This window comes from Budorcas taxicolor, chromosome 4, assembly GCF_023091745.1.
Source record: "Budorcas taxicolor isolate Tak-1 chromosome 4, Takin1.1, whole genome shotgun sequence".
NCBI lineage: Eukaryota > Metazoa > Chordata > Mammalia > Artiodactyla > Bovidae > Budorcas > Budorcas taxicolor.
In genome coordinates this window covers 76296160-76316637 of record NC_068913.1, presented here as the reverse complement: position 1 = coordinate 76316637, position 20478 = coordinate 76296160, and the positions used below count along the sequence as shown (strand labels likewise).

General features: G+C 37.8%; 1 protein-coding gene across 1 annotated transcript in view; it reads right to left on the bottom strand.

Annotated features, from left to right (window-relative positions):
• The window catches only part of CFAP69 (cilia and flagella associated protein 69), a 58770-nt gene extending 39047 nt beyond the window's left edge, over positions 1 to 19723 (bottom strand). The window contains exons 1-5 of the mRNA XM_052639025.1: positions 19604 to 19723; positions 10418 to 10477; positions 8931 to 8996; positions 6262 to 6371; positions 3698 to 3774 (exon numbers count right to left, since the gene is read on the bottom strand). Of these exons, the coding sequence (XP_052494985.1) occupies positions 3698 to 3774; positions 6262 to 6371; positions 8931 to 8996; positions 10418 to 10477; positions 19604 to 19723 (433 nt within the window). The remainder of the gene's footprint in view (positions 1 to 3697; positions 3775 to 6261; positions 6372 to 8930; positions 8997 to 10417; positions 10478 to 19603) is intronic.
• Positions 19724 to 20478: the final 755 nt, after the last annotated feature.

The window sequence follows — 20478 nt, the reverse complement described above, 5'->3', positions numbered from 1 at the left end:
TAAACTTTTCCAACAAAACTAGCCAAACCAAGTTTATGGGAAATGCTAAGGTTTCTTGTCTGTTTCACTATCATTTTAGTTCCTGTAAGTTCAGATCATCTTTCATGGTTTCCTGTTTTACAATCTCAGGGCAGAGTACCAGCTTTTTCCTTCATGTTTCCAGAATCCTGCTGTTAAGTGGAAAAATATCTACTATTTAGGACAAAAAGTAATATAATTCATTTTTATAAATAGCACAAGTAGAAACTGGAAATTATTAGTAAAAATGAATATCCTTTTTTCAAAGCTTTGTATTACAATTATTTTAGTTTCAACTCATGTTTCCAGCAATTAATAAAGGACAGAACAGCAGTACTTATCGTAAGTAATCAGTGAAAGGAGTTCATTTTTTAGCTGAGTTCATATTGCCCTCAAATGAGGCAATAACATGCTCTGTGGGCAGGCGTTCAACAAACAGCAGATTGACACAGTAAGAAAGGGCTATGTATTTATTATACAAATGCATATTTAAAAGTAATAGGGGCAACAGAGATTTTTTTAATGTTATCAACCAAATCTACACATTTTAATCTGTTAATACTATCATATCCTCTTCCAGGTTGGTTGGCTTCTCACTGGTAAATCAGAGTTTCCCATTAGTTTCCAACCTGCCTGTTCCTAAAGGTCATCTTCTCTAACTCCCCATGTCTATTCTAATTTCCTTCTTCACCCACTGTAGGCCACAATAATTTCTCCCGAAGTACCTACAGATGAAGACTATGAAACTTTATTTAGACATAAAAGTGTTAGTGTCTATCTTAAAATTTTTAAATGACACTAGTATTTTACTATACTAGTTTCTGTCATCTTTCAATATGGAATATAATGTTAGGAACATATATATTCAGGGAATACTTATTTTTAATTTGTATTTCTTTTATTTATACTATACAAACAAAAACTAAATTAATAAGTATAGATTTAATTTAGGATTTGTTTTGGGAACATGATGTCATGTCTCAGGGGCTGATTCAAGGAGCCATAGTGTTTGATAAATTCAGACTGAAATTGAAGAAAGTAGGGAAAACCACTAGACCATTCAGGTATGACCTAAATCAAATCCCTTATACAGTAGAAGTGAGAAATAGATTTAAGGGACTAGATCTGATAGACAGAGTGCCTGATGAACTATGGACGGAGGTTCGTGACATTGTATAGGAGACAGGGATCAAGACCATCCCCATGGAAAAGAAATGCAAAAAAGCAAACTGGCTGTCGGGGGAGGCCTTACAAATAGCTGTGAAAAGAAGAGAAGCAAAAAGCAAAGGAGAAAAGGAAAGATATAAGCATCTGAATGCCGAGTTCCAAAGAATAGCAAGAAGAGATAAGAAAGCCTTCCTCAGCAATCAATGCAAAGAAATAGAGGAAAACAACAGAATGGGAAAGACTAGAGATCTCTTCAAGAAAATTAGAGACATCAAGGGAATATTTCATGCAAAGATGGACTCGATAAAGGACAGAAATGGTATGGACCCAACAGAAGCAGAAGATATTAAGAAGAGATGGAAAGAATACACAGAAGAACTGTGCAAAAAAGATCTTCATGACCCATAATCACTATGGTGTGATCACTCACCTAGAGCCACACATCCTGGAATGTGAAGTCAAGTGGGCCTTAGAAAGAATCACTACGAACAAAGCTAGTGGAGGTGATGGAATTCCAGTTGAGCTATTTCAAATCCTGAAAGATAATGCTGTGAAAGTGCTATACTCAATATGCCAGCAAATTTGGAAAACTAGCAGTGGCCACGGGACTGGAAAAGGTCAGTTTTCATTCCAGTCCCAAAGAAAGGCAATGCCAAAGAATGCTCAAACTACTGCACAATTGCACTCATCTCACATGCTAGTAAAGTAATGCTCAAAATTCTCCAAGCCAGGCTTCAGCAATATGTGAACCATGAACTTCCAGATGTTCAAGCTGGTTATAGAAAAGGCAGAGGAACCAGAGACCAAATTGCCAACACCCACTGGATCATGGAAAAAGCAAGAGAGTTCCAGAAAAAGATCTATTTCTGCTTTATTGACTATGCCAAAGCCTTTGACTGTGTGGATCACAAGAAACTGTGGAAAATTCTAAAAGAGATGGGAATACCAGACCACCTGACCCGCCTCTTGAGAAACCTATATGCAGGTCAGGAAGCAATAGTTAGAACTGGACATGGAACAACAGACTGGTTCCAAATAGGAAAAGGAGTATGTCAAGGCTGTATATTGTCACCCTGCTTATTTAACTTATATGCAGAGTACATCATGAGAAACGCTGGGTTGGAAGAAGCACAAGCTGGAATCAAGATTGCTGGGAGAAATATCAATAACCTCAGATATGCAGATAACACCACCCTTATGGCAGAAAGTGAAGAGGAACTAAAAAGCCTCTTGATGAAAGTGAAAGAGGAGAGTGAAAAAGTTGGCTTAAAGCTCAACATTCAGAAAATGAAGATCACAGCATCCGGTCCCATTACTTCATGGGAAATAGATGGGGAAACAGTGGAAACAGTGTCATACATTATTTTTTTGGGCTCCAAAATCACTGCAGATGGTGACTGCAGCCATAAAATTAAAAGATGCTTACTCCTTGGAAGGAAAGTTATGACCAACCTAGATAGCATAGTCAAAAGCAGAGACATTACTTTGCCAACAAAGGTCTGTCTAGTCAAGGCTATGGTTTTTCCTGTGGTCATGTATGGATGTGAGAGTTGGACTGTGAAGAAAGCTGAGCGCTGAAGAATTGATGCTTTTGAACTGTGGTGTTGGAGAAGACTCTTGAGAGTCCCTTGGACTGCAACGAGATCCAACCAGTCCATCCTAAAGGAAATCAGTCCTGGGATTTCTTTGGAAGGAATGATGCTGAAGCTGAAACTCCAGTACTTTGGCCACCTCATGCGAAGAGTTGACTCATTGGAAAAGATTCTGATGCGGGGAGGGATTGGGGGCAGGAGGAGAAAGGGACGACAGAGGATGAGATGGCTGGATGGCATCACTGACTTGATGGATGTGCGTCTGAGTGAACTCTGGGAGATGGTGATGGACAGGGAGGCCTGGCATGCTGCAATTCATGGGGTCATAAAGAGTCGGACACGACTGAGTGACTGAACTGAAGTGTTTGATCTCATTTCTATTATCTTCTTTCTCTAGAAAATTGAGTTATAAGCCAAATATAAACACTTGCCTGTGATTTTTTTATATTTTTGTGTACAAAACACAGGCATCTCTATGTATATTATATTAAAGTTCCCAATATTCCAGCATTTTAAGATTTAAAATTATTTAATAAATAATTGGGCCCGCAATCAATTCCTGCAATCATTTAGATTCAAGCAGTTATTAGAGTTCAAAGATGAAAACATTACTGTGATTACTGAGAGGAACATGTACTTCTGATTTACACACAAAAAAATGTTAAACATTTCAACGAACTAAATACATAACATTAAGACATATAAGCACAAAGAAATATCTTCCAGTCCTTATAATTAAGGAACAAAAAAATCCTGTTGGTATCATGAAACACCTGAGTGGAAGATAATACAAAAAATATCACCAAGCACACTATGCTTAATCTCCAGCCAGAAAACAAGAAAAGAGAAGGAGTATTCTTAGTGAAACTTAGTGAAAGAGATAGTTCCTTCTTGTCAGTGGTGCAATCATCTTAACTCACCCAAAAGTCCAACTGAATTAGCAGTATCTTCAGCATATGTTATTTCATCTGATGCTTTCTTTTTCAAAAATGGCAAGCTTCAATAAGAATGAAGAATATATGAGTTATGTTTAATGAAGTCCTTCACTGAAGCATCATTTGCAAAATAGAGGAAAATTTCTCTTCTAAAGATTAAAATGAGGATAAATATCCTGTTTCTTTATTCCTGGAGAATTAACTACCAAAAAAAAATTGTTTTTCTAACCAGCTGACCAAAATAAAATAAAACAAAATAAAATTGGTTTATAAATATGAAGAGAGATGGACATAAAAGGCAACAGTTTAGAAAGCCATCTTGCAATACTACATAAATACAAAACTTAAGAATTCTCTTTCCTCTCTGAGGGTAAGATAATACTATCAAAATTAGGAGTACACTAGAAAAGCTGATACAAATCACAGGTTTAGTTTTACCTATAGCTTAAAGGCTGTTTAGGGGATTTTTTTCCTGAAAATTTGCAACTCCAGTTAATATCTCAATGGTCTATTTGTTCTTAAGGGTTAGTGACTTTTTCCTTATTAATTGAATTAGTTACCATCCACAAAATAACAAATATACTTTTTGAGACACTAAAGAATTCAATTTAACAAATATTAATTATAGTAGAATCCTATTTCACAGCTAATATAACCAAAGTTATTTGAAAATAAGTTATTTATTCACAAATCAGAAAAGATAAGGCACTTGAACCAATGTCATTAGTCTGTCAGAGGAGAAATAAAAGTCAGTTCCTAAATAAAAAATATCAACTATTTCAGCACTTCAGGGGTTCAAAATTTGAAATTTATATGTTATTTAAAGATATTTAATATGTCTTATATATAGTACTTTTAAATCATATTTTTCAAGAAAAATTAACCGATTGAAAAACAACACTGGGAACTATCACATATGGATATATATATATATACATATATATAGGCCAATTAGAATTAAAAGATATTTCAATGTTAAGCTATGAAAAGGAAAAATTTATAAATGTCATCAAGGTTCATTTCTAGCATTTCTAGGTGTCATTTCTAGAATTTTCATTTGAAGTAATTTATTACTTGACACCCAGCTCATTGTTGAATCTCTAAAATAAATTCTCCTTGTCATATTTTTTCCTTTCATTACCAAAGAAAGCAACCTAAAGGATAAAGAATCAGAAGAGTTTCCCACCAAAAAGGTTATGAAAAAAGTAAGCATTATGCTTTTGATGCACTGAGAAAATGAATTACTTGAGGCCAAAACAGAAGGGCTTGATTTTACTTTTTAAATTTTCAATGTTTTTATATCCCCAAAATGACCTCAAAAGGGAATCAAGTGAGGGTATGGTATGGAAAAGTGCATGATAAAAGGAGAAATTAGGAAATTTTAAAAAAAGAATGTGGACAATTATGAACTATGAAGGTAAGTGAAGAGTGCATTTCTAAAGATTTCTCATATTATGCAATGAAACATTCAGTTACAGCTTTCCTAGAGAACCAATTCTTGGTAGAGTACTCTAGGAACACTGATACTGAAAGTAATGTGAACACGGTATTCTAAGATTGCATGGCCTCAAAATCTGAAACTATTTTACATAATATTATCTCACATCAATATAAAAATAATTTCCAATTAGTATATTACAGTTCCTTGAGAGCATCAGAGCAATCATTTATTTCTTCATTTTACATGGTCTCTATTAAAAAGGCATGGAAAGGACATTCAATAAATTATTTTCAATCATTTGTTCAGATATCAAAAAACTTAAATGAACTTAGTAACAAAATTGCAAATATTATTGCTACTAAATCTAAAAGTGAGAGATATACTTACTATGTATAAATACTATTGTTTATAGTGAAAAGAAACTCACTTTTTAAAGTTAAATTGGTAGAAAGGTTTAGAAGATTCAACTGTCAAAAAGTTTATCTCTTTTTAAAGAAATTTCCTCTACTGTATTATATTGAAAATGGGGAATATGTATTTTAATATACATCTTGATTAGCAATTATATGGCTGTTCCCCCAAATGGTTGCTGAAACAATAGTACAGAGGATGGAAGACATAAATTTTATAATTCTGATCTCTAATTAACATTTTGAAAAATAATCTCCCAAACAATTTGGTGATAAATCCTTCTTTATTCAAATTTGGAAGATCAAATAAAACATTTTGACTCTCATATCTTTGAGAGTCAAATATTTTAAAGAGATAGAAAAAAACTAGACAGAAATTAGTATTATCCATAAATTTTCTTAAGGATTCTCTAAAAATACTATAACTTCTTATTTATATCTCACATTTTTCATTCACTTGGGGTAACTTATTATGAGAAAACATTTTAATATACTTGCAATTTAAGTTCTTGTGGCCAGCAATCTCAGATTACAGTAAAATGGACTACCTTTGAGATATCAGCTGCTGGAATCAAGTGATCAAGTGAAGCTTCCTGAGTTCTATATTGCTTTGCTACACCATAAAGCATAATGTCTTTGTAAGATAAAACATAAAATACTGCATGCGTGCTAATATAAAATAAAGTTTAAAAACTTACCCACATAATTTTATGATATTATATGCAGGTTCTATAAAATGGGGCTGTGTTTTAATTTTTTCTGCACACAGATTCAGAATTTTAAATATCTGTGCTAAATCCCTTAAGGGCTTTAATATTTTTAGTTAAGAAATAAAATTAAGATTTTTATTAATATATTCTTTACAGTATTTCTATCAAGAAAATCTATAGAATTCCATCTATTTCGTTAAACATGGTTGACCCTATTTTAATTACAGTAATTTTGAAGTGTAAAGAGAAAAACAGAACCATTTTTTTTAAGGAATATTATTTAATTTTTGTCTCAGTAACCTCTTATTCAAAATATTTTTTCTCTTCTCACCACATCTTTAGAATCTGATTACCAACTACTACATCAGATGCTCAATTGAGCAATAACTTATTATTGGCAATGAGTAATAACACTTTGAAAAAAAAACTTAATGGCTCAATTATATCCTTCATCTCCACCCAAATACAAAATATACATTGCTCAGGAATAAGCAAACCAAACCTACCTTACTTTCCTGCATTATTTATTAATATTACTCAGTTGCCTTTTCTTGTTTTTAAGGTTTATATTGGTTGAAATTTTATTTAAGACTAGTTTATGAAAGCAAAATGTACCCTCTCTAGATCTTCAGGTAAAAGCAACTTTTATTATACCTATTAAAAAAACCCAATTGGTACCTAAACAAATTTCACTTTTTTTTTTTAATAGTTAAGTGGACATGGTAACGTGACTTGCACTTCTTCACTGAATCTGATCACTTCTAGTCTCTTTCTAGGAGCTTTTCTGTAAAAGACAGGAGAGCTGGATGTATTAGAAATACAAACTTCCATTAACTTCCTAGGGAAATGACTAAGATACCTCTCTAACCTAGCTTTGCTTTATGTTTTCTAAAGTCTAAAGTCAGACTACTGAAGACATTCAGAAACAGAGCCATTTGCCACCAACTCTCTGGCCTGAAGAAGAAAAAACAATGGAGGTGTTGAGTTATCAGGTTAAGACAGGAAAAGAAATCATTTGCTAGTAGACTTTCTTGGCTACCAGTAAACAATGCTTGATATCCACAAGCCCTCAGTAACTGACTGACCCAACAAATCCATATAAAACAAGGCTAAAATAAGGTGAGAAAAGAGTTAGATAAAATTATAAGGCACATTTTTCTAAATGGGAGGCTTAAGATGTTATGATATATTAAACAAGCTAAATTAGAGGCTGGTATTTTCTTTAAACCTGGTTGGACAACTGTTAAAGTTTATTTAGATCAATACTGCTGTAATTGTGGTTGTGGACCATGGCAGTTCTGGAACTGTATGTTATCAGTCTATGGAAAAATAACTACAGAAAGTGAGTTTCCTGTAACAATTCTATTGCATTTTACAATAGCATGTATATGCAAAGGTTAAAAAAGAAAACAACCCCCCGGCAGCAAACTGGTTCTTAATCACACATAGTTTTGAAACACACTGTTCTCTACATATTCTAATCATGGGGGTATATTCATTGGGAATAACATGTTTATAGAATGTTTTGAAGATTATCAAGCAATGCTGGTGTGTTATCTAGTCTTCCTTGTGACCTCATGAGGAGCTATTACCCCTATTTCATAAGGGTGAAAAAATTGAAAAGTTTACCAACAGTGCAAATACTCAAGTAAATTGGCAGAAAAAAGACTTTGACTTGGCCCTCCTAACTACATCCACTATTTCTCTGAGTCTATAGAAACTGACACTACACAGTTAATATTGCATTATACTGTTTCTTCTGCTTTATATTCTCTGGTAAAAATATAATTTTGTAAAAGACATAAAATGTTAGATATTTTCTGTGGTAAACAGAATAATGGCCTGTTCAATGATATCTCAGAGAAGGCAATGGCAACCCACTCCAGTACTCTTGCCTGGAAAATCCTATGGACGGAGGAGCCTGGTAGGCTGCAGTCCATGGGGTTGCTAAGAGTGTAACACGACTGAGCGTCTTTACTTTCACTTTCCACTTTCCTGCACTGGAGAAGGAAATGGCAACCCAGTCCAGTGTTCTTGCCTGGAGAATCCCAGGGACGGTGGAGCCTGGTGGGCTGCCGTCTATGGGGTCGCACAGAGTCAGACACGACTGAAGTGACTTAGCAGCAGCAGCAGCAGCAGCAACAATGATATCTACATCCTAACCCCTAGAACTTGTGAATGTTACCTTTCTTACTATATGGCAAAGGGAATTTTCTGATGTGATTAAAAGCCTTGAGATGGGAAAGTTACCCACAATTATCCAGGTAGGCCAAATACAATCACAGGGTCCTTATAAGGAAAGGGGAGGCAGGAGAGGGTCAGAGAAGGAGGAGTGATGGCAAAAGTAGAGGTGAGGGGGTGGTCCTCGGCTACCTCTTGGGAAGGGCCCAGGAAGCCAAGGAAGGCTGGCTGCTTCTAGAAGCTGGCAAAGGCAAGGAATGGTGTCTCCCCTAGAGCTTCAGAAGGAGCCAGCCCCACCAACACCTCTCCTTGAGCCCAGTGAGACTTCCAGACTATAAAACAAAAAATTCATGTGGTTTTAAGGCACTGAGTCTGTGGTAATTTGTTATAGAAGCAATGGGAAACTAACACGTTTCCTAATAATTCTCCCATTTTAGGATAAAGGAAACAAACATACACATATAAGTAAAGGATACAAATCCATTTTGATAACACTGCACCAATTTCTTGACAGATTTAAGTTGTCTTTCTTCCAAATCATCCTGAAACAAATTATCTATTTTAGTTGTTTTGTGTTATTCTGTTGAGATTTTTAAAAGTTTCCCTTAATGTAAGAACAAAGTAGACACATTATCAAGTAATTCTTGAATTACTTTATTATAATGTAAGCATTATAAAATGCTCCCTAAAATAGTGAAGGTTAAAAATAAACTATATATTCGAATAGGAAATTGCAAATCAAAACTAGATTAATATAAAAGCAGCAATGGTTTCCAGAAATATTAATAATACTTAAGGTATGTTGAGCATTTTTCTATGCCAAATACCATTTAGGCAATATATATAGATATCATTTCATTAATATTCAAAATAACCTTATTAGGAGGGTATTTTTATTATCCTTCTTTTTCAGAACAGGAATCTCAGCTGAAACACGAATTATTCCAAATCATACAGCTAATAACCGGTGATTTATGAAGTCAGATTTGACCATCTGAGTCCAGAAGTTGTATTTTTAACCTAAAATATGCCCAACATAATGGCTCAAACTAAACACCTTCAGTCAATTTAAACAAAGCATACACACACACACACACACATATTTTGGCTACCCTTAATTAACAAGCTATTAGGAGCTCTATGTAGTTGGGTTTCCTTTTTTAAAAACTGTAGATATATTCACAATTAAAAATAACTTTCACAACAATCAGAGCCAACAAAAGAAATTATCCTTATAAAAGGCATTATTTTTATTGTGTTTTTTCTTCTTTCTATGTAAAACTAGAAACTAAAAAATGTTAAGACAATGACTAAATTTTTGCACCTTTTAATCACAGGACTGTTTTGATACCATGGTCAGCCCACTTCCCATATACTGAAAGTGTGCAATCTTCATCCTGTAGTAATTTTCTAGTGTATACTGAATTTTTAGGCATTCAGTCAATTCTTGAGTAACATCAGCAGAGTGTCCTATAAACATGTATGCATATGCATTTATTATCCTTTCTGCCAAAGCATAAACTCAGTTTTGAGTTTTGTATCTTTATTTCCATTACATTCTGTATGAGAGTTCTCTCAAAATAAATTACTTATGACTGTGTATGAGTATCTACATATCCTAATTTCATATCAGAAAATTTTTAAGTACTATATCATGATACATGTTTCCTACCCTTGCACCCACATCCTACTTGGTAATAAGCATGAACAAAGGCTAGATGAGTCAAATCTACTCTTAGGATCTCTGTTTATATTCACCCGTATAATATATGTATATATTATATTCATATATATGTACCTACCAGGTTAAATATATTCATACTAAATTTAAACAGAAGACATATACTGTTTGAAATGCTGTCAATGAACGGAGAAATGGGACTTATATTTAGGGGAGTACATATTACCTTTCAGGAAATCACAGTTTCTAAGTGAAATGGAGAAATTTTCTCCCAAAGCTTACTTTACCAGTCTCTTCGAAGAGTTTGATGACACGATTTAGGTCCATAGACTTGAAGGCACCCTAAAAACACACAATTCACAGTATTCTATATCATAAGAATCAAGAAATCACATCAAACACATTATTTTTATATGGTAGTATGTCTTAGCAACTTAAAAATACCTTATGACAAAAAGAGAGTGAGGGGAGAATGAAAAGCAGCTGAGACTTATAGGAGTAAATAAATTTTGGAGTTAAAAAAAAAAAAGCCCTCTTGAATTTTGGTATTATCTTACAGTCTCAATGTCTTTAAATTTCAATAGTTCCAAAAGGCCCAAGAGAGCATCTGGAATAACAGCACTTCCATGCCTTAAGACATAAAATGATTTTATACATATTATGCATCTCATGGATACACATCGTAAACACTGAGTTTGCCTGTGCAGATATCCCTAAGACTAGCTTCTAAACTACAGGTAGGAGACCACCTTCCTGAACTAGGTATCCCTTCTCCCAGTGGTCTTACATCACCCAGATTAGAAAACAGGAACTGCCAAGTTCTACAGATTTTACATCTTAAAGATTTTGGAGCCCACTCCATCATTTAAAAAACAATTTTTATTGGAATAGAGTTGCTTTACAATGATGGCATTGCTCTGCTCCCTTTATGGCTGAGTAATATTCCATTGTATATATGCACCACATTTTCTTTATCCATTCATCTGTCAATGGACATTTAGGTTGCTTCCGTGTCCTGGCTGTTGTAAAGAGTGCTGCCATAAACATCAGGGTGCTGCATCCTTTCAAATTATGGGTTTCTCGGGGTATATCCCTAGGAATAGGATTTCTGGCTTATATGGTAGCTCTATTTTTAGTTTTTTAGGAAACCTCCATACTGTTCTCCATAGTGGCTGTACCAATTGACATTCCCACCAATAGTGTAAGAGGGTTTCTCTTTTCTCCAGCATTTATTGTTTATCGATTTTTTGATGAAATGGCAACCCACTCCAGTGTTCTTGCCTGGAGAATCCCAGAGATGGGGGAGCCTGGTGGGCTGCCGTCTATGGGATTGCACAGAGTCAGACACGACTGAAGTGACTTAGCAGCAGCAGCAGCAGCATTCTGACAGTGTGAGATGATACCTCATTGTAGTTTCTGATTTGCATTTCTCTAATAATTACTGATGTTGAGCATCTTTGCACGTGTTTTTTTTTTTTTTTTTGGCCATCTTTGGGACTTCCCTGGTGGCTCAGAGGTTAAAGCGTCTGCCTCCAATGCGGGAGACCTGGGTTCGATCCCTGGGTCGGGAAGATCCCCTGGAGAAGGAAATGGCAATCCACTCCAGTATTCTTGCCTGGAGAATCCCACGGACGGAGAAGCCTAGGAGGTTACAGTCCACGGGGTCGCAAAGAGTCGGACACGACGGAGCAGCTTCACCTTCACCTTTGAAAAATGTCTATTTAGATCTTCCACCCATGTTTTGATTGGGTTGTGTTTTGATATTGAGTTGCATGAGTTGTTTGTATATTTTGGAGATTAATTCCTTGTCAGTTGCTTTGTTTGCAAATATTTTCTCCCATTCTAAGGATTGTCTTTTTGTTTTGTTTATGGCTTCTTTTGCTGTGCAAAAGCTTTTAAGTTTAATTAGGTCCCATTTGTGTATTTTTATTTTCATTACTTTAGGTGGTGGATCGAAAAAGATCTTGTTGTGATGTATGTCAAAGAGTGTTCTGCCTATGTTCTCCTCTAAGAGTTTTATGGTAGTTGGCCCACTCCAGCTTAATGATTTATTCAGTTCTTATTTCTCACTCAATTGTGAAGCTTTCCTGCTATTTGCTCTCCCTACCTCTAGTCTTGCACCCTTCAACACTGTCCTCTACCCTCTGGTCAGAACAATAAAACTCAAATCTGAACACAACATGTCTAACTCATTCAATGACTCCACTAATGCCCTTCCCCCTCCTCTGTTTTCACTGTTGTTAGGATCCTATCCGTCTCCGTGGTTAACCCTCACAGGTCCTTTGAGACACAGTCGCCTCCATTCTTATCATCAAAATACATCTTATTATTTTTATATACTATTTTCTGTTTTATATATTTACTTATATTTTATTTTGTTTTTGTTTCCACATATAAATACTTAACATAATTTCACTTACTGTTAATACCATTTTATATTCTGATTTTTAAGTCTATAATACATACATTTCCATATTTCTACATAGTCATTGTTTCATTGCCTCCTAGGTCTAGAATTTCCTTTCCTTTCACAATTACAAATTAATATGTTCTAATCTTAAGAAATGTCATTCAAATACAATTTTCAGTTAAGTGTTCTAACTTTGTCTGCAGAATAAGTCCCTGAGTTTACTCAACATGATTTTCACTTTAAATATTATCAAAAAAGATTTACTATATAGTTATTTATCCTAGGTATTATGATTATCATTAACAGTGTTACATCTTACTATTAAATTGCTTAAATTATTAAATTTACTGTTAACAATTTTTTGATAAATAGAATTTTGCCTTTTAAGATTTGGAGTTTTAATAATGCCATCTGCCACCACCTCAGTTGTTCTTTTTTCTCCCTGTGTTCTCAGAGAAATAAAAATGTACAATGAATTTTTATTTTCTGATTTTCTGCAATATTGGTTTTGTGGGTTGGAAAAGATATTGAAATGAAATGTCAGTGCAGAATTTTCTTTTTAAAATCTGTATTATTATCAGAACTTTTCCCCCTAAATGGCCAGATATAACTTTTATAAGAAAGAAGAGTGGTAAAGATTAAGGCACAGATTTAACTTATATTATCTTAAATTTATTTTATATTATCACTTCATGTTACACGGTATTTTATTCGCATGGCAAATGTTATATTTTTAAGATTTCTCCCTCCTTCCCTTAGCCTTTTCTTCCTTTTATAAATATTTATAAGTAGCTTCTACATTTCAGAAATGGTAGGTGTGCGGAATACATTTGCCCTGACTTCAAGCATCTATCAATCTGGCATGAGATATAGGTAATATAGATAACATGCTACAAAATGGTTCATGAATGTCGAGAGGTGTGTTCCAGAACTATACAGAGAGGGACAGAATGGCATGGGGAGGAGGGATAGGAATCTGGGACAGCTTCTGAAAGAAGCAATCTGCAGGCAGAGTGAGATTGAATAGGATTTGTGAGATAAACGGAAGGTTTGAGAGATGGAGCAAAGGGAGTAACATGTGTTAAGGCCTGGAGACAAGAAAAACATGGCATTTAGAGGACTGGTGAGTCATACGGTAGGAGAGGATAGTGCAAGGGAGAGAAGCTACAGATGCTGCTGATAAGGTAAGCAGAGGTCAAATCATGAATACTAATCTTAGTGATAATAACAATGATGGTACAGTTGTAAGCTCTTTAAATATTTACTAAATGAATTCTGTGAGGTAGATACTATTAACACCATTTTACAGGTGGCCTTGTACATACTGTGATAAGGCTCATCAGAAGATATTGAATGGTTTGAGAGACTGGACATTAAAACAGGCAATGGCCAGATTTTACTTGGTAACAGAACTCTGTCCTCCAACCTCTGCAGCAGGCAACCTAGGAAGTCAAACCACAACCTCTGCAGCTGTTGGCTCAGAAAAGTCAGTATTTGGTCAATGATGATCACATTCCCTATTTTTTGACCCCATCTGCCACTCAGGGCCAACCAGAAACAGCCAAGTATGCTTCACAAATCAATCATTCAGTCAACAAGAGCAAAGCAGAAGCCTCCGTTTTATTCACAGTGAAGCTTCCCTTGGAGTCTCTGCCAAATATAAGTAATGCTGGCTGACTCTCTTTCTACAGCAAACTCTGCATAAACAGTCAGTGTTCATTCTCATTAGGGTGATCTTTGTTGATTTCCACAGGTTTTAACCAGAGGAATGTAACAATAAAGAGATAATTCTGTCTGCTGAGTACAGACTGATCTGGAAAGATCTAGACTGGAAGTGGGAGACCAGTCTATGTTTCAGGCATTGACTAAACAGCGGCCGCCAGGATACACAACAATGAGTGGAATGAAAAGCATCAAGGAGGCAGAATCAGCAGGTCCTAATAAGTGATTTGATTTGGCAGGAAAGAGAAGGAAAAGGTAAGGATGACTGACTGGCTTGAGGAATGACATAAGTGGTAGCACCATTTGTTGAAACAGGGATGCTGGAGGAAGAGGCTTGTGTTGAGGCTGGAGATGAGTTAAATTTGGGGCAGAGATGTCTAAATCACAGGCTTAAAGTAATAATTGGGAGAGATCAGGTAAACAAGATCACACAAGCAGAATGTAGCAGCAAGACACAATTTACAAATGTAAATATAAAAATAACTGTTGTTATTATCATCATCATAAGATTTTATGGAGAAATTATAAAAACATTTAACAAAATCTTTTAAGATCAAAAGCTCATTTAATTAACTGCTTTGAAGAAAATTATACCTCCACTTACTTCAAGTCATAGGATGAACTTATTTTCCTACTTTACCAGTGAACATTTCAAAGGGGAAAAATTCCTGCTTATTTGATACCTAGTTATAGGGAAAGAACTAACATTTATTATGGTCCATTTATGTGTCTGGTACTTTATGTTTTAATTAACATATCTCATATCTACAATATGAAGGTAGAATCATTATCCCTGTTGTTGAAACTGAGATCTAACTTATTAAGGTCACATAGTGACTGTATGGGCTAGAAGGGCTGTTTGATGCAGAAACACTGGTTCTTTGCACCTTAGTTCTCTGCCTGACACCTCAGTTGACCCAGAGATTACTTCTAGCAATTACTCCACAACAAGGATAGGCCACTTTAAGTACATAGCACATGGCAGAATTATAGATAGTGCCAGGATATGACATCAACCAACAAATTGTGTAAGTTCTCAGAGGCTCTCAGAAGGAAAACAAATTTGGGCAAGGAAGCTCAGCCATGACACCCACTCAAGTCAACTGTTTACAATAATGTATTTAACCTACAAATATTATTGTGTGCCTCTGCTGTGAAGATATTAAGAAGAGGTGGCAAGAATACACAGAAGAACTGTACAAAACAGAGCTTCACGACCCAGATAATCATGATGGTGTGATCGCTCACCTAGAGCCAGACATCCTGGAATGTGAAGTCAAGTGGGCCTTAGAAAGCATCACTATGAACAAAGCTAGTGGAGGTGATGGAATTCCAGTGGAGCTATTTCAAATCCTGGAAGATGATGCTGTGAAAGTGCTGCACTCAGTGTGCCAGCAAATTTGGAAAACTCAGCAGTGGCCACCGGACTGGAAAAGCTCAGTGTTCATTCCAATCCCAAAGAAAGGCAATGCCAAAGAATGCTCAAACTACTGCATAATTGCACTCATCTCACAAGCTAGTAATGCTCAAAATTCTGTAAGCCAGGCTTTAGCAGCACATGAACCGTGAAATTCCAGATGTTCAAGCTGGTTTTAGAAAAGGAAGAGGAACCAGAGATCAAATTGCCAACATCTGCTGGATCATGGAAAAAGCAAGAGAGTTCCAGAAAAACATCTATTTCTGCTTTATCGACTATGCTAAAGCCTTTGACTGTGTGGATCACAAGAAACTGGAAAATTCTGAAAGAGATGGGAATACCAGACCACCTGACCTGCCTCTTGAGAAACCTATATGCAGGTCAGGAAGCAACAGTTAGAATTGGACATGGAACAACAGACTGGTTCCGAATAGGAAAAGGAGTATGTCAAGGCTGTATATTGTCACCCTGCTTATTTAACTTATATGCAAAGTACATCATGAGAAACGCAGGGCTGGAAGAAGCACAAGCTGGAATCAAGATTGCCAGGAGAAATATCAATAACCTCAGATATGCAGATGACAACACCCTTATGGCAGAAAGTGAAGAGGAACTAAAAAGCCTCTTGATGAAAGTGAAAGAGGAGAGTGAAAAAGTTGGCTTAAAGCTCAACATTCAGAAAATGAAGATCATGGCATCTGGTCCCATCACTTCACGGCAAATAGATGGAGAAACAGGAGAAACAGCGTCAGACTTTATTTTTATGGGCTCCGAAATCACTGCAGATGGTGACTGCAGCCATGAAATTAAAAGACGCTTACTCCTTGGAAGGAAAGTTATGACCAACTTAGATAGCATATTCAAAAGCAGAGATATTACTTTGCCAACAAAGGTCCGTCTAGTTAAGGCTATGGTTTTTCCAGTGATCATGTATGGATGTGAGAGTTGGACTGTGAAGAAAGCTGAGCGCTGAAGAATTGATGCATTTGAACTGTGGTGTTGGAGAAGACTCTTGAGAGTCCCTTGGACTGCAAGGAGATCCAACCAGTCCATCCTAAAGGAGACCAGTCCTGGGTGTTCGCTGGAGGGACTGATGCTGAAGCTGAAACTCCAGTACTTTGGCCCCTCATGTGAAGAGTTGACTCATTGGAAAAGACCCTGATGCTGGAAAGGATTGGGGGCAGGAGGAGAAGGGGACGACAGAAGATGAGATGGCTGGATGGCATCACTGACTCGATGGACATGGGTTTGGGTGAACTCTGGGAGTTGGTGATGGACAGGGAGGCCTGGTGTGCTGTGATGCATGGGGTCGCAAAGAGTCGGACACGACTGAGCGACTGAACTGAACTGAACTGCTGTGTTAGATATCGTTCTAAGTTCTAAAGACATAGTATTGAATAAAACACACAAAATCTCTGCTTCAATAAGGAAGTGATATGGTTTGGGGGAGACAATAAGTTATATAGTGTACTGCAAGGTAATAATGCTCTGGAGAAATGGGAGTAAACAGTGCTAAGATGCTCAGGCAATTGTCGGCAAAAGAGGAGAGTGGGTAACATTTCACTACAGTTATGAAGGAGGAAAGGTAACAAGCCATGGATATCAAGGGGAAAACTTCCAGGCAGTGGACACAGCAATTGCAAAGACCCTTAGGCAGGGTATACCTGGCATGGTTGAGGAGAAGCCAGGGAGCCAGTGTGGCTGGAATACAGAAGATTTTGTAAGCTACTTAAGAAGAATTAAATATATACTCTGAGTTTAGAGTTGAGTGGGGAAGGACATGTAAGTATTAAGATATATGTCCTACACTTAAGAAGCCCATATGCTAATGGGAGAGACAAAACAAGACAAATGAAATAATAACAAATATAAAACAAGAGATCATTAGGTAAGAAACTGTGTGATTCAGGCTGGGGACTATACCCATTTATGAGAAGAAGGTCTGTAAGTGTGAAAATGAATGGAAAGTGCTTCCTGTTGGGGATATTTTATGGTGGAGAGGTAGGACCTAAAGGTAGGGTAAGATTTAAATTCCAAAAACAGGCGGAGGGCATTCAGTCCACACATCGTTAATATCCCCTCCTGTGTACCAGGTGTTGTGCTGGTTGCTACTGGGAGATAATAGGGGACACTACAGAGAAAACAACGGAGAAAGTTTCTGCCCTCACAGAGCTAGCACTAAGCAGACTGCATGGTAGAGATACAGTACAGGTTATGCATTAGGAAACCTTGCAAACAGGACAGAGAGGTAGACCTGACACACTGAGGATGGCAAAGACCTCACATGCATCTAGTTCAGAGGTTTCGAGGCCAAAAATCATTTGAGGGAGGCTGTTAAGAGTCCCAGGCTCCACACTGTGGATTATGCTTGAGAAAATCTACAGTACCCAGCTAAAGTGCCTTTCTGAAGCAGTTATTAACAGGGTAGGAACTTTAATCAATACAAACCAATTTCTACCTGGAGAAGAATCCTAGGCTCTGTAAGAAGAGATAGTAATGAAAGAAAAGGGAAAAAAAGAAAGGGAAGGGAAAAAATATACCCACATATACACAGGTATGCTTGTTCTGCATTACTTGATATGTTGTGGACTATATTGGCAAATAGTCTGTTAAAAGTATTTCCCCCGTTTTCTCCTTCTTAACCCACGGTTGCCTGCCTCCTATAATTCTGCACCCCACCCCCTTTTGTAATACCAAGTAAAGGAGCAATGAGAGCCATCAGATGCCAAATACACCTACTTCTCAGTTTTGCCAGGTGCCTGGGAGAACAGTGGTAGTGTTGAGCCCCCTTGCAGCCTTGGGAGTGAAGGGACATATGTTGCTCCTCAAAATTCTTCTCCCTGCCTGGACTGCACTACTTCCACAAAATCGATTAGGTAAATTCGCTCAACACCTGCTCCTCTTCATGCAAAAGTGTTGCTGCTCCATGAGTTAAATGTCTGTCCATCTTCAGAGGGTGCAACCCTATTCCCACCACAGGAGAGGTCCCCAGTCAACCAACCGCTCCTAAGGAACTCTCCAAGGCTCCAGGATGTGGACGCAGGGGACAGGTTTTCTGACGCAGCCTGAGCCTTCTGAGGCCTCAACAGGAATTCCCAGGGTGGCCCCACACCATCAGTGTGAGGAGGTAGTGCAGGATTCCTCTGTAGAATTCACATTAATACAGGGCTTGATCATGGCTCTCTGGGGAAGAGCAATGGAACCCTAGTATGAAACAAACAACTTGGAGTTTCTAAAGACCCCTGCTATAGATCCACAGGGTTCTGAAGTGAAATTTCTCAACAGAAATTAGAATTAGTTTTGTACGACAAAAAGTAACCAAAAACCAAAATATACGAGCACAATAAAATCAATTCTATTCGATTCCAATTCTCTCCAACGTTCTCCCAAACCAGATTCCAATTTTATATAAAAATGCTGTTTAATTTCTAATTTTAATAGTATTTTCCTCCCCTCCTCCAGATGCAGGTTTTGGTAGCAGCAAATTCAAACACACGAGGATTTACCCCTGTATCAAGAACAGCACACGATAACAGGGTTCTACACATAAAAGCCCAATGCATATCAAATTTTCCCTAAGAATGTTTCCCTCCCTTCTCAGGCCTTTCGTCGCCTCTCATTTTTCGAAGCCAAGTCTCCAAACCTCGGCTACTCAATTTACTAGGACGCTCCAGGAGGACCCAGGAGGACCTCGAGACACAAGTCCCCAGACAGGTTGATTGACGACAACCAACTCCCCTCTCAGGCAGCTTGGTTTGAAGGATCAGCTTTGCGCTTGGAGCCTCCGTCCCGTGGGCTGCCGTGGTTTCCACTCGGGCCCCCACTTCCGCTCTCGCTGCCCCCAGGCATCGTCCCCGCCCCCAGATTTCAACCCCCGCCCATTCCTTGACACCCTCCAAAGCCAGACACCTGGCCATACCTGCACTTCCTCATCCTCCGTCACCACTCCGACTATCGGGATTTGGCGAGGGCTGCTGAACTTGATCCTGCTGCTGGGCTCCCGGGCCTCGGCCGTCTCCGCGGCCTCCCCTGTGGACATGGCCGTGGCTGCGGAGGGAGGGATGGGTGCGTCTCCTTCCTTCCTACACTGTGCCCGCAGCCGCGAGACAGAAAGAGGCTCCGCTACCGAAAAGTGAAAGCCGCCTAAGAGCGGCTAGAGTCGCGAAAGGTCCCGGGGGTCCGGCCGTGGCCTCGGCTGCCGCGACGCCACTCGCATCCCGCCCCTGAAGCCCACTCGCACACCTTGCCGCTTTCAGGAGGCAGGTTGCTAACAAGCTAAAGCGTTGCTAGGGGAGGAGCCAAAGGCTCACAAAAGGGCTCCTACGGAAGCCGGAGGATCCAAAGTACCCCAAACCCTTATCTACATCCTAAACTCTGGAGTGGCTAGATTTGCATGGGTTCCAGAGGGAAGAGGGACGAACACCTTGGTAGGTAACGGGGAAGTGTTACCTTGGCGGCCTGTGTGACTCAATCTTTGTAGTTTGCTCTGGGCCTTCTTATAACAAGAATGGGCCGGTGGTGGATGTGGGATGCAGGAATGATGAATGATAGAATGCTAATATTGGAAGCTGATCGGTTTATCTCATCCCTAAGAAGAGACCAGTATTACCTACATTCCCCAGCCTTTTACCTCTTCTGTACTTTAGTGAGCACCAAAGCATTGTACACAATGCTGGAAGGCTTTCGAGTCAAATCGTTGAATTTAGAGCAAGTTAACCCCTGGAAACTCCACTCATAACTTTTTCACTTTTCTCATCAATAGGATTGCTGTGAGAGGATTGAATGAGATGATGG